This window comes from Equus przewalskii, chromosome 7, assembly GCF_037783145.1.
Source record: "Equus przewalskii isolate Varuska chromosome 7, EquPr2, whole genome shotgun sequence".
Lineage (NCBI taxonomy): Eukaryota > Metazoa > Chordata > Mammalia > Perissodactyla > Equidae > Equus > Equus przewalskii.
In genome coordinates this window covers 13,132,061-13,145,015 of record NC_091837.1, presented here as the reverse complement: position 1 = coordinate 13,145,015, position 12,955 = coordinate 13,132,061, and the positions used below count along the sequence as shown (strand labels likewise).

The following is a 12,955-nucleotide window of genomic DNA, read 5'->3' as shown; positions in this document are numbered from 1 at the left end:
TGTAACTGCTTGTTCTGCACCTCTTAAGGAACATCTGGGGTTTGGGAGCTGTTGTTCGGCGTCACCTCTCCCTAAGGATTAATTTGGCATCCTGACAGGGAGTTGGGTCACTGGCCTATTGTCGCAGGTAGGAGCACGAGTTCTTGCAGTCCGACCCCGGCTTCCATTTCTGTCTCCTCCACTCCAACTGTGTGGCTCCTACAGGTCACTTAACCTCTCTGGGCTTGAATTGCCTCATCTGTACAATGGGGACTATAAAACATATGCCATGAGAGCCCCATGAGGATTAATTGAGAGGACGTGTGAGAAGTGCTTCCACGCTCTGAATAAATGTTCGTTTCTATTATTGCTCCTAGTTTTTGTTTACTGTCTTCCCGGATGGAATGGAAAGCTCCGTGAGGCTGGGGGCTTTGTTCTGAATCTCCTTAGTGTACAGTTCTGCAAGTCTTGACAGAGGTACACAGTTGGGTGACCACCACCACAGTCAAGATCCAGAACAGTTCTGTCACCCCACAAAATTCCCCCAAGCCTCTTAGTCATCAGCTGTCCCCCGCTCACCCAGCCCTGGCAACCGATGATGTGTTTCCTGTTCCGATAGTTTTGTCTTTCTCAGAACTTCTTATAAATGCAATCATACAATATATAGGCTTTTGTGTCTGGCCTTTTCCATTTAGCATAATGCTCTTAAGATGTTATCCATGTTGCTTGGATCAGTTGTTTGTTCTTTTTATTACAGAGGAGGCATCCCTTGTATGAATGTCCCCCAGTTTATTTACCCACTCGCCCAGTGAGGGGCATTTGGGTTGTTTCCTGTTTGATGCAATTACGAGTAAAGTCACTATATCCCTTCAGGTACAAGCTTTAGTGTGGATATAGATATTAATTTCACTTGGGTAATTGCCTAGGAGTAAATAGACCTATACAGAAGCTACACATAGAGTCGCTGGCTGGAAAATGAGGAAGGAGAAAGCCTTTCAGAGCAAGGGCACTGAGCTGAGACCTGCAGCTTTCCGAGCAGGAGACAGCGGTTGCAACGAGTAAAGGCCACGCCAGGGACCAGCGAATGTGCTGAGAGCCAGATTCAGTTAACACCACAGTAGCGGGGGCTTCTGTCAGAGAGGGAAGCAGCCTTGCTGGCAGGGCCAGAAGCTGGGTTTTTTCCCCAAGCATATTTAGAAATGATCAGAGATTTTCACACTGAGGTATATGGGGTAACCAAGTTGAAAACGGATTCAGCTTGAACTAAAAAGCCTGACTTATGGCCTATCAAACATATGTCGATGAAAATAATCCATAACCAATCTATAAACGAAAATTTGGGTGAGTTTATTCTGAGCTTAAATCTTAGGATTATAACCTGGGAGAGTCTTTCCACAAAGGAACAGAGCACTCCAAAGAAGTGGGGGTACACAGGATGGTTATATACCCTCAAAGAGGGTGTTTCACATATGATTGAAATGTCCCTCCCACAATAGTCACAAGATTGCCCTATCGGCACAGCACTTGACAGACACAACAGGTAGTGGGTCTGCTATCTTGCTGGGCGTAGCGGGAGGCAAGTCTATCACAGGTGAGCTCAGCAATCAGCTTCTAGCCTAAGGAAAGATGCTTAATCCTTAAGGAGACGCCAACGTTGGGAGAGGCAGGGAAGTTGCACCTTTATCTCAAGGGCCTTTGCTCTTGCCATAGGGAATCTCTAAAGCAGGTATACAATGCATGCTCAACGGCCTCGGTCAGGCCCTTTTGGAAAGACAAGGTCAGGCCGAATTAGGTTTACACCAAATAGCTTCCTCATATATTCCAATATATCCTATTACTTGCCATTTTTATTTGTCACATACGTTGTACATCTGCTTACCCATTAAAATAAAGACTGCACTCTCTGCAGACAAGAATGCTACTTCCCCTCCGACGCCCTATTGGTAACGCCCACAGTAGTCCCTTTCCTGAGTGGAGGTCACGTGGACCTGCTAATTTGCAACTGAGTACCTCTTTGAAATTTTGATGAAAATGTATCCTGGGGGCGTTTAATATATGCTCTTTGTTCCAAGACGGTATATAACCACTCTGTACGCCCCACTTCCTCCAGGAAGGCAGGCCCCGGGCTAGTCCTCAGATCTGGCTCACAATAAACTCACCCCAATTTTGATTTATGGATTGGTTGCGAATTATTTGCGTCGACACAAACTATAGGAAGATTTTAACCTGGGGATTCTGGTGATGTAACTTACATTTCAAAAAGATCACTCTCTTAAGGAAAGAGGAGACCAGCTGGGGTTGTAGCCGGAAGGTGGAGAGCCGCGGTTGAATTCGGGCTTTATCTTGGAGGTAGAACCAAGAGGACCTGTTGATGGTTTGGATGTGGGGAGGGAGGGAAAGAGAAAAGTCCCGGGTGTATGGGGGGGTGACGGGACGTGGGGGAGGATATAGTGGTGCCTTTTGGAGGATGACTACTTTAGACTTTGACATCCACGACCTCAACTAAAGTCTCCCCCAAACCTTACAGGTTAGCCACATGTTGGACCGCTCTTGGCATTAATTACTCGTCAGGAAAATAGGTAGCGGAAATTGAGATAATAGATGTAAGAGCTCAATAAATACTATTTCAATGCTAATTTCCCACCTAGATAGCCTCCCAGGCAGGCACTTTTTACCGCGGAGAGACGCAAGGATTTGCCCCAAGGCAGACGGACGAGGAAAGAGCCTATGGTAATAAATGAAACAGTAAACACGGGAACCGAACAAAAGCACCCAGCCCGCCCGAACGACTGGTCCACGCCCCGCCTCCCCTAGGGGCGTCCTGGGCAGCCCCTCCCGCACATGCGCATTAGGCCCCTCGCCGCCCCCCGCCCAGACCCCGGTCGGAGCATGCGCGGGCCGCTTGGCGCCAACTGCAGACCGCCTCAGCAGCGCGAGTCTTGCGGGTCCCCGGTCGGCGCGCGTTCGCTCCCTCCTCGGCTCCAGGATGATCGGCCAGAAGACGCTCTACTCCTTCTTTTCCACGAACCCCACCAGGAGGCGACCTGCCCGCAGCCCCGAGCCGGCCGACCCGGGGACTGGCGTGGCGGCGGTGGCTGAGGAGAGCGGGGATGCCACGGTGAGGCGCGGAGGTTCCTCCCCTGGGGCCGGGGGAAAGGAGCGGGGAGAGGGCGGCGGGCCCCGCGCGACCGAGGGGTTGCGGGAACGCGCCGTGGACTCGGGACTCGGGCCTTGGCGGCCTCGGCTTCAGAACACCCTCTCCGCGTTCAAAACACCCGCCCCGGCGCCTGTCGGCGGCCATGCTGAGGGGCCAGCCAATGGGAGCGAGCCTCGGGGCCCGCGGCGTCAATCAGAGGCGAGGGGCCCGCCCTGCTCGGTGCGCGGTCCAATCAGAGGAGGGAGGGGGCGGGACTCCCGGGGAAGGGTTTTTGCCGCGAAAAGACCACGTTGGGACGCCAGTGGCGGGCTCCGCGGGGCGGGGCGGCGGGGTGCAGGGCCCGCCTTCCCGCGAGCGCCTTGCTCGCGGCCCTTCTGCCCGCCGCGTTTTAGTACCAAATACGAAATTCCGGGCAGCGGCCCGTTAGTCCCAACTGGGTTCAGCTCTGGATTCCCGGAGTCTGGTTTTGCTGCGACCTGCCTGGTGGGCCTGAAACCCCACAAATGGGCGTCTTCTGGAAAGGCCTGTTGGGGTGGGGGCGGAAGCTGCAGACGCCTGGGAGAGGCCCGCTGCAGCTGGTGACCCGCCTGTGCGGGTTCCACTTGCAGGCCAGCCCCGCCAAGAAGGCCCGAGCCGGGCAGGAGGACCCCGGCACGCCGCCCTCCTCGCCGCTGAGCCCGGAGCAGCTGGACCGCATCCAGAGGAACAAGGCCGCGGCCCTGCTCAGACTCGCGGCGCGCAACGTTCCCGTGGGTTTCGGCGAGAGTTGGAAGAAGCACCTCAGCGGAGAGTTCGGCAAACCGTATTTTATAAAGGTGAACGTGGGGCCTGCGGGCCTTTTGTCTTGTTAGTCTAGCAGGCCAAGCCCACGTGTATACAATATTCCTTTGTAATCTCCCGTTTTGTCTCCATCAACGTCCTTTGCACGCTAAAGCGGTAAACTAAAGGCATGGTGTTTTGATGCGTGCATTTACAGGAGTTAATGTCTTCAAAAGGCTGTAAGATGATATCACGGCTTATTTTAATTCGTTTAGGTAGTCTGCTCTCCAGGAAAGCGTGGCATGGTCAAACCACAAACCGAACTGAATGAAACCTGGCTCAGGGAGGGAAAAAGGAAATCAGAGCAGCCGGGCCAATCAACTTTGACCCAGCCCAAAGAAAGGGGGAGGGAACGGAGTGAGTGAACAACATGGGTGGGGAGCAGGTACTGTATTTGTTTTTCCAGAGAATTTGGGTGTCAAACATGGCAAAGAGCTTGATAATATGTCTTCAGATAGCTTGCATTAGAAGCTTTCTTGTTGAATTTTCATGCTTCCCAGTGAGATCTGATTTTAAATCTGGTTTATCTTTAAATCAGCTAATGGGGTTTGTTGCAGAAGAAAGAAGACATCACACTGTTTATCCACCCCCACACCAAGTCTTCACGTGGACCCAAATGTGTGACATAAGAGATGTAAGTACAAGTTGCGAGTGAATTTTGGAAAGAGAGGGGTGAGAATCCAATAGTATTTTTTAATTAGGGACACTGGAGTTAAGTCACTGCTCATAATTCAGTAATAAGTAAAATACTGAAATTGTGAGATTTGGTAGGCTATGTTTTAGCCTATATTTACTCTTCTTAACTTTTACAGTGTGCTGTTTATGCAGCAAAAAAGAAAAATACGTACATAAACCCTGTATCTATATGTTCTCTCTGAGGTTTTTTTGGTGAGGAATATTGGCCCTGAGCTAACACCTGTGCCACCCTTCCTCTATTTTGTGTGTGGGACGCCACCACAGTGTGTCATGAAGTTAAATGAACTAAGTCCTATTAAACTCAGCACTAGTTTGCTTCTCGCTGGGATAGTGTGTCCTGTTTCGAATACTGGTGATCACTGTAAATAGGAAGAATAAGAAAAGAGCGTGAAACTTCAGAGGATCAGATGGCCCACAGGGCCTCTTTGCAGACGAGCATGTGGAGGGTCAGGGAGGTTACACGGTTTGTCCAAGGTCGTCCTTCATCGAGGACCAGAACCCTGAACCCAGAAGCTTCCCTGCAGGGACAGGGTGCCTCACAATGGGAAATAGGCTGGGGACAGCGTGAGCACCAGCAGTAAGAACGGAGAGGTCCACAAAGGTTCCTGATCATGGGAGCTCCTGAAGCTGGATTTTAAAGGGCATATTGTACGTTGGCTTTGGAAGAAGATTCTGAGAAGGAAACCCATGAGCAGAAGCATGAAAATGAATAGGCAGGCAGGCACTAGGTGGGAAGGACTCGCTGTGTTTCAATACCACTGTGACAATGACCTAATTTTCATTGCATCTTGCCACCTGCTCCCGCTGCCTTTTGACCTGACTTTATTCTTTTCTGGTTTCATCCCTTAGAGGATATAGGGGTACAGGCACCTTCATATGTTGCTGCTGAGGAATTTGAATTGCTTCAACTCATTGAAAAGCAATTTGGCATATGTCTATGGAAATTTTAAATACACTTATCCTTTGACCAGCAACTCCACTATTTTGAATCTATCCCATAGAAATAAGAGCAACAGTATGTAAGGAGGTCTGTACTGGGATGTTTGCTGCATTGTTTTTTGTCATGGAGAATATAGAGAAACACGCTGACGGCCTGTCAGTGATAGAGCCCTCCGTTGACTTGAAGGAGGCCGAACATGTATGATGTGAGAAACGCAAAAATGTAGGGCAGTGAGTACAAGAACCCCACTTCTATAGGTGATTAAAAATAGGTTGAATCAGGACAGGGTAGGGCTGAGCGGAGGGTGACGAACCATTTCGTATGTTTCTGGATGGTTCTAATTGTAACAAGGACATATCTGCTTTTGTAATTTGACAAATGAAACCCGTGAAGCAAAGTTGAGCCCAAAGTGCCTCAAACACGGATGTCAGAGAAGGGGCGAGGCAGTGCAGCAGGGCGATTGCGTGCAGGATGATTGGGTAATGGAGAGTGCTGCTGCCAGGTCGCCTCCTCCCTCGGGTTCTTGGCTGGGGCAGGAAGGGGGCTGCCCTTCTCATTGTGTCCCTTTGTCTAGGTTCCCGTCGGCCAGGTGTTGGTTTAAACTGCCTACACTCTAGTACTTAACTTCTTGCCTCCTATTATCGACAGGTGAAGGTCGTCATCCTGGGGCAGGATCCGTATCATGGACCCAATCAAGCTCACGGGCTCTGCTTCAGTGTTCAAAGACCGGTTCCACCTCCCCCTAGGTACGATTGCTTTGCAGATGGCTCAGGGCCAATCACGATTACTTTGAGATAGGTACTTTGCAAATTACAGGGACACCTGTTTGGGGGGCTTTCACTAGCCTTTGGAGCAAAATTTCTCAAGCTTAGCACTGTTGACGTTTGGCGCTGGGTCTCAGGGGGAAAACTTTGTCCTGTGCACTGTAGGATGTTTAGCAGCACCCCGGGCCTCTGCCCACTAGATGCCAGTAGCACTGCCCCCCTGGTTCTGATGATGAAAGCTGTCTTCAGATGATGCCAGAAGTCCCCTGGGGACAAAATCACCCCTGCTTACTAAAAACCGCTGCTTTGGAGGATTTTACATAATATGTACGAATATAATAAACACATAAAGATGTAACATTGTAACCAAGCATCAATTGGGAGGGGCTTCGTAACTCCTGGAGTCATTTACTCAGGTTTTCCAAAGTGCAACTCCCTAAATCCAAGCGCAGACCAAGGTAAAGGTCTCTGGCAGACTGAGCTGTCAGGAAATGGAGTTCGCGTCCAGAATCAGTGCAGGTGTTCCCTTGTCCTCTCCAGGGGCTGGCTTTATGGGCTAATGCACATGACGCTGAGGGGACAGAACTTTCAGGACTGTGCTTAAGATGCTGTTTTGTGTTTTTCTTCCGGCTTGCTTCTAGCTTGGAAAACATTTATAAGGAGCTGTCCACAGACATAGACGGTTTTGTTCATCCTGGTCATGGAGATTTATCTGGGTGGGCCAAACAAGGTAAACCAGCCGCTGTGGAAGTGTCCTGGAGGGTTTCAGCAGTCTTCTCCTTTCTGTCCGTCTTGCTCATGTTTGTGAAAGATTAGCCGTAAGGAACTAGAGCGCTCCAACAAAACTGCCAAATTTATATACATCAGAAAATGGGTATAAGTTTTACCCTGCAGCCGAGCGATTCTTTCATGTTTAACAGTCTGTTCCTCCTGGGTATTTTGAGTTTATCCACTTGACTGAACTTTGACCATCAGAAGGTGGCCTGACTTCTAATTTCAACACAAAGGCTGTGTTGTAAGTGTTTAATACCTATCTACAGAACTCCATTTTCTTCTTTCTTTTTTAACACGCTAACCAGGATAAGGAAAGACTGTTGACTCTTTGGTTTCTTGCAGTTACATTTTTGTTTCAGTGAAACGTCTTGGCCTCCTTTTGTTATTTTCTGGGGTTATTTAAGGTCGCTTAGGATGTATTTTTGAAACAATTCGTTCTGGTGACACAAACAAGGCGTGTTGACTGTTGGAAACCTGGAACAGGTTGAAAGTGCAGAGCTGAAAGTAGAATGCCCTCCACTCTCGCCCAGAGGTAGACACCAGTCACATGGGGATGATTTCTCTATGACCTGACTTGCGCCAGCTGCCAGATTCCATCCAGAATTGGCTTCATCGTGTGTGAGCCCCTATCGTGGGCTGTGGGGTTGGTCGTCTTAGCCACCTTTCACATAGTTCCCTGGTGTGTCTTCGTAGGTGTTCTCCTACTCAATGCTGTCCTCACAGTCCGGGCGCATCAGGCCAATTCTCACAAGGAGAGAGGCTGGGAGGAGTTCACCGACGCGGTCGTGTCCTGGCTAAATCACAACTCGAATGGCCTCGTGTTCCTCCTCTGGGGCTCTTATGCTCAGAAGAAGGGCATTGCCATCGACAGGGTATGTGTGTGTGCGCTTTTTTTTCTTTTAAGCAGTTTAAGCCTGTTTAGAGAATTCTAGGAGTCCCTGCTCTGTGGTCTTGGAAAATCCATGACGTGGAATGAAGCTTATTTTCCCTTAAGACTATTATACTCAGGGTTAGGTTTCCCACTGGAAATTGAGCAGAACTCAGACAAGTGATACGAATGCCTGGTTGTGTATGAAGAAAGCCACTGGCCAACTCTGGTGTATGCAGTTAGTAATATTGGCCTAAACTTGCCATATACATAGAAAGATACGCAGGTCCCGGGAACCATTCATTTAAGAAACAGTGGAATAAGTGCTGAATAAGACGAGTTTCATGATTCCAAGAAATCTGAGAGTATACAGAACACACGAAGAATTCCCCTTAAACACAAATGTCACTTCGCCCATGAAAAGGCTCCCGGTGATAACCATTAACCCTGAGGTGTGATGGCCAGTGCGCGGCACCACCAACCAGCTCTCGCATCGCTGCCCTCTCTGCATCCTGCCCCAACTCGTTCCTTCTCGATCTTCTCCGTTTACTTACTGAAGCACCTCCACACCCGCTTGCTGAGGTGAAAAGCCAGAAGTCTCCTGGAATCCTCCTTTCCCTCATGCCTTAAATCCAGTGCCTCCGAGAGTCCTCAAACATCCCAGGCCCACTGCTTCTCACAGGGGCGCTGCTGCCACCCTGGGCTGAGCCCTTGTTTCTCTCCAGGGTCCCTGACAGACGGGAGATGAAGGGGGTTTGATGAACAGCAGAGTGGAGGAGGACAGACGGGGTGTGGGGGGGGAGAAGAGTCAAGAAGGAGTGCTTAGCTTGGGCAGCGGGGAGAGACTGAATTGGGGCATGAGAGTGGGGAAGAAATACAGGGTAAATCCTACAGTAAGTGAAGCAGAGGGGCTAAGTGAGGTGACCGACAGTAGGGTCAGAGATGTGCAGATACGGTCAGCTCCCTGCCCTGTGTCAGCACCAAGTCTGGCACTTTCCGTGCAGAATCACTTCATCCTCTCACAAGGGCTATGGGGAGAGGGATGCACGGACCCTATTTTGCATTGGGACTCAGAGAGATGAAGTCACTGCCTAGGACTGCAGTGAATTCGGAGCCAAGATGTAGCCTGCGCGGCAGCTTCAGGCTCTTCCTGAGCAGCCCGCTCAGCCGGGTGGGCTGTGGCACGAGCCCAGGGTGGGCCGCGGGTGAGTGGGGATGCTAAGCCAGTGACCGAGTTCCCGTCAGCAGACTGCACGCATGTGTCGGTCATCACCTCTGTTCTTCTTAGATGGAGATTGGTCTTTAGTTCAGAATTCAGGGTTTTTGTAGGTGGTAGATTCACAATAAAAAAGGAAAAAGGAGATGAAGGTATGTGGTGAGAAGTCTCCCATCCTCGTCCCCAGCTGATCAGTTTCTTCCTGACTTGCTGGAGCACTGGATTCGCGTTTCTCGCGGCCCCTTCCAGTGTCGTCTTATGCACATGCCAGCAGCTAGCAGTGGACTGTGTAAGTCAGATTAAAAGGCCTCGTTTTCATAAAGGTTTGAGTGAAAGAAGATGATGCTGTTGGGTTTTTTCTTTTAAGGGACGGGAACAGTAGGAATGAATCTGGTGTGAATGACCAGCTGCTAAGATCTTATGGTCTGGGTGAGCCAGGAGTGTGCATAGGGGTGATTTCCAGGCTCTGCCTTGGGGAGGACAGTGGTCAGTCTCCCTCCTACTCAGTGTATTTGTCCTCTTTATTATTGTTAAATACAGTTCGGGTTGAAAGTAAACAGTTGTTAAGGGATTTTGATCCTGAAAACCAAGTTGTGGATCTCCAGCCCAGTGTGTCTCCGGGCCCTGGATCTGTATGCTCACCTGCCTCCGTGCTAGTGCCGCATGAGCACGTCAGGTTCAACAGGTTCCAGAGAAATTGTCCTTTCCTCTTGCGTCCCTCACCAGATTTGCTCCTCTGTAGTAGCCAAGGCTCAAAAGGGCCACCATACACCCAGTTGCCCAACGAGAAATCAGGTAGCATTCTTGACACCTCCCGCGCTCCCTCTGTCTCTCCCCCTTCACCCTCTCCCCTGCACCCTTTCTCCTCTTTCCCCCCTCGTCCCTCCAGTCAGTCATAGCCTCTCTTCTCTCTCTCCTGTCTCTGTCAAACCCACCCCTGCCTGACCACCATTGCCTTGGTTCAGCCCCTATCTGATCTTGCCTGGAGTGTTCCAGGCTTTCGCTGTGGAAGGACGGCCTTGACTGAGGCTGACGCCCTTGGGTCCTGGGATGGCCCCGCTGCCTCTCAGCCACAGCGCCCCTCTCTCTGCTCTGAACTCCAGGCTCACTGAAGCGCCTGGACTTCTTGCTCTGGCCCCCGTCCCCGCCTGCCTTTGAGCATCCTGCTGCCTCTGTCCAGGATGAAGGACTTTTCCTTCCCCAGAGGCTGGCTAACTGGCCCTCAGCACTCAGTGCCCCTCACGTTTCAGGGCCTGTACGCGTGCCGGTTGTCGTGCTAAGACCTTGACCTGCGTTACTTCTCAAGCTCTGTCCGCACGGTCGTTGGTTTGTTCTTGCACGGTACCTGCGTAAACTGCATGCTGCTGCTGTTCCCAACTTACAGTGAAAAGTGGAGTGCAGCTGAGGGAGGTTCAGAGACTTCCCCTTGGCCACACAGCCAAGGGGCAGAGCCGGGACTTGACCCAGGCCTTCTCCAGCTGGCCTCCTGGCTCTTGACCATGCTGGGCAGCCTGCCTGTAATTATGCACCTCCTGGACCAAGCTCCTTGAAGGCGGGGATGTTTTAATACAATGATTTGTTAGGTGGTGTTTACTTAAAGACAGAAAAGGATAAAGAAGGAAACAGAAGTGGTCCATATGGCCCTGCCGAGTTAACTACAGTCAACATTTTAAAAGAGCAAAGTATTCCATTTTTGTGGGGAGACAATTCAGACAGTATAGAACGGTACACGATGGAAAGGATGCCTTCCGCTGTTTCTTTCCCCTAAAGGAACCGCTAAATAACGTCTGGCTATTCCCCCCTGCCCCCCCGATTTTTTTTTTTTTTTAAAGATTGACAGCTGAGCTGACATTGGTTACGAATCTTTCATTTTTCATCTTCTCCCTAAAGCCCCCCAGTACATAGTTGTATGTTCTAGTTGCAGGTCCTGGCTCTGCTATGTGGGCTGCTACCTCAGCATGGCCTAGTGAGCACTGCTGGGTCTGCCCAGGATCTGAATCGGCGAAACCCTGGGCCACCAAGGCAGACCATGCGAACTTAACCACTCGGCCTGAAGGCTGGCCCCCCCCAAATTTTTTGATGCAGTTAGTTGTCACTCTCCTTGCTTTTTCACCTGACATACTTTGGAGGTCTTCCCCTATCAGCATATGGAGCTCTGCCTTGTTCTTCTAGTGGCCACGTGGTGTTCCATTGTAAGAAATTTAGAAACATTTTTAGTTGGTTGCATGACACTGGATTTACATTGGGTGTTCCAGCTGTCAGCAGTGCTGCGGGAAGCTCCTCATTCCTGCATCTCTGTAGTTCTGTGCATCGTGCTGTCCTGTAGCACATATGATCTTAGCAGTGGAGTTGCTGGCTCACAGGATCCAGGCACTTAGACTCCCATAGGTGGTGCCTGACTGAAGGCTGAGACCGTCTGCTTTGCAGCCTCAGAGCCTAGCAAAGGCAGTGGCTTCTCGAATGAAGGAGTGAATGTGCTGATGCTCCAGTGTGGGTGCCAAGGGTGAGGACGTGCACTTCGGCACGTGGGGCGATTAAAGTCCCAAATGTGCCACTGTGTGTTCTTTCTCTTATTATCTTTCAGAAGCGGCACCACGTGCTGCAGACTGCTCACCCCTCCCCATTCTCCGTGAACAGAGGCTTCTTTGGGTGTAGACATTTCTCTAAGACCAACGAGCTGCTGCAGAAGTCTGGCAAGGAGCCCATCGACTGGAAGGAGCTGTGACCCAGCACCAGGGGCCTCCGGGCAGTTTTCTCTTTGCTACTGTTGAAGTACCTGTCGGTTGCAAAGTTGAATTGAGAAGATAATTTCCCTAGTTCTTAGTCTGCATAAGGGGACAGTTTGAGTAAAGCGCCCGTGAGCCCAGCTGCCGAGCTTATCCAGCAGAAGTGGCCGAGGCTGTCCCATGGCCACATGTCTGCCTTTGCAACATGGCTTTGGCCTGACACGAGCCGTCAGCCAGAGCTCCTGGGAGAGAGATGAGGCCGTGTGCTCTCGCCTCGCTCCCTCTGCTGCCTGGTTCAGGAAGGCCGTGAGATAAGCGCCTCTTTGGACGGCCAGCTGCTGCTTGTTTTACCTGGTGGGTTAGACTTTAGCTTATAAGGTGTTGGGTGTGTTTATTTAGAAGGGCCCCTTTGCCCAGCTGGCCTTCCAGTCCTGCCAGGTACACTGCCCCTGATCCTCACAGAGCCTCAGGCCCCTCCTTGAAGGAAGCATGAGGACTACCTGCAAGTTTCCAGAAATTAGGCCTCACTTTCCTGAGTGTGGGAAGGAGAAAGTGGCTAAGGAATAATTCTTGGTGTGAGCCTTCACGGCCAGGCAGAGGCCGAGACTGGGGAGCTGGGTCTGGTTTATAGCTTCGACCTGCAGCTCTTCCAGGAGTAAGCAGTGTGAGCTGAACAGCGAGGAGGACAAAGAGGGGTTTTGATTTTTTTTTTTTTTTTTAAGAGGAAGTGCTTTTCTCCTAGATGTGTCGTGAGTTGGGGTTCTTAAGGCAGCACAGACTGCCAAAAGCTTTTTTTATAACTAAAATCACTTTGGGATCTCTCTTCTGCAACACTGCCGGATTTTGCTTTGTAAAAATACATCGCAGATTTGTATATATATTTTACTGTTCGTTTAACAATCTTTATTAGGTCGTCACCTCCATCCTAGATCCTGTTAGAGATGCGGCTTTGCTTTGAGTTGGGTTAAAAGAGTTAACCCTGCTGAGTTTCCTAATAAAAGATGGTTGAAGTTTCA

The 12,955-nt window shown here is 50.4% G+C and overlaps 1 protein-coding gene across 1 annotated transcript; it reads left to right on the top strand.

Moving 5' to 3' along the window:
* Positions 1-2,830: 2,830 nt before the first annotated feature.
* Positions 2,831-12,955, top strand: UNG (uracil DNA glycosylase). Its single transcript, XM_070627037.1, has 7 exons — positions 2,831-3,097; positions 3,745-3,951; positions 4,494-4,589; positions 6,240-6,337; positions 6,997-7,085; positions 7,823-8,001; positions 11,798-12,955. Exons 1-7 carry the CDS (start codon positions 2,966-2,968, stop codon positions 11,936-11,938), a joined length of 942 nt encoding a protein of 313 aa, XP_070483138.1. The 5' UTR covers positions 2,831-2,965; the 3' UTR covers positions 11,939-12,955.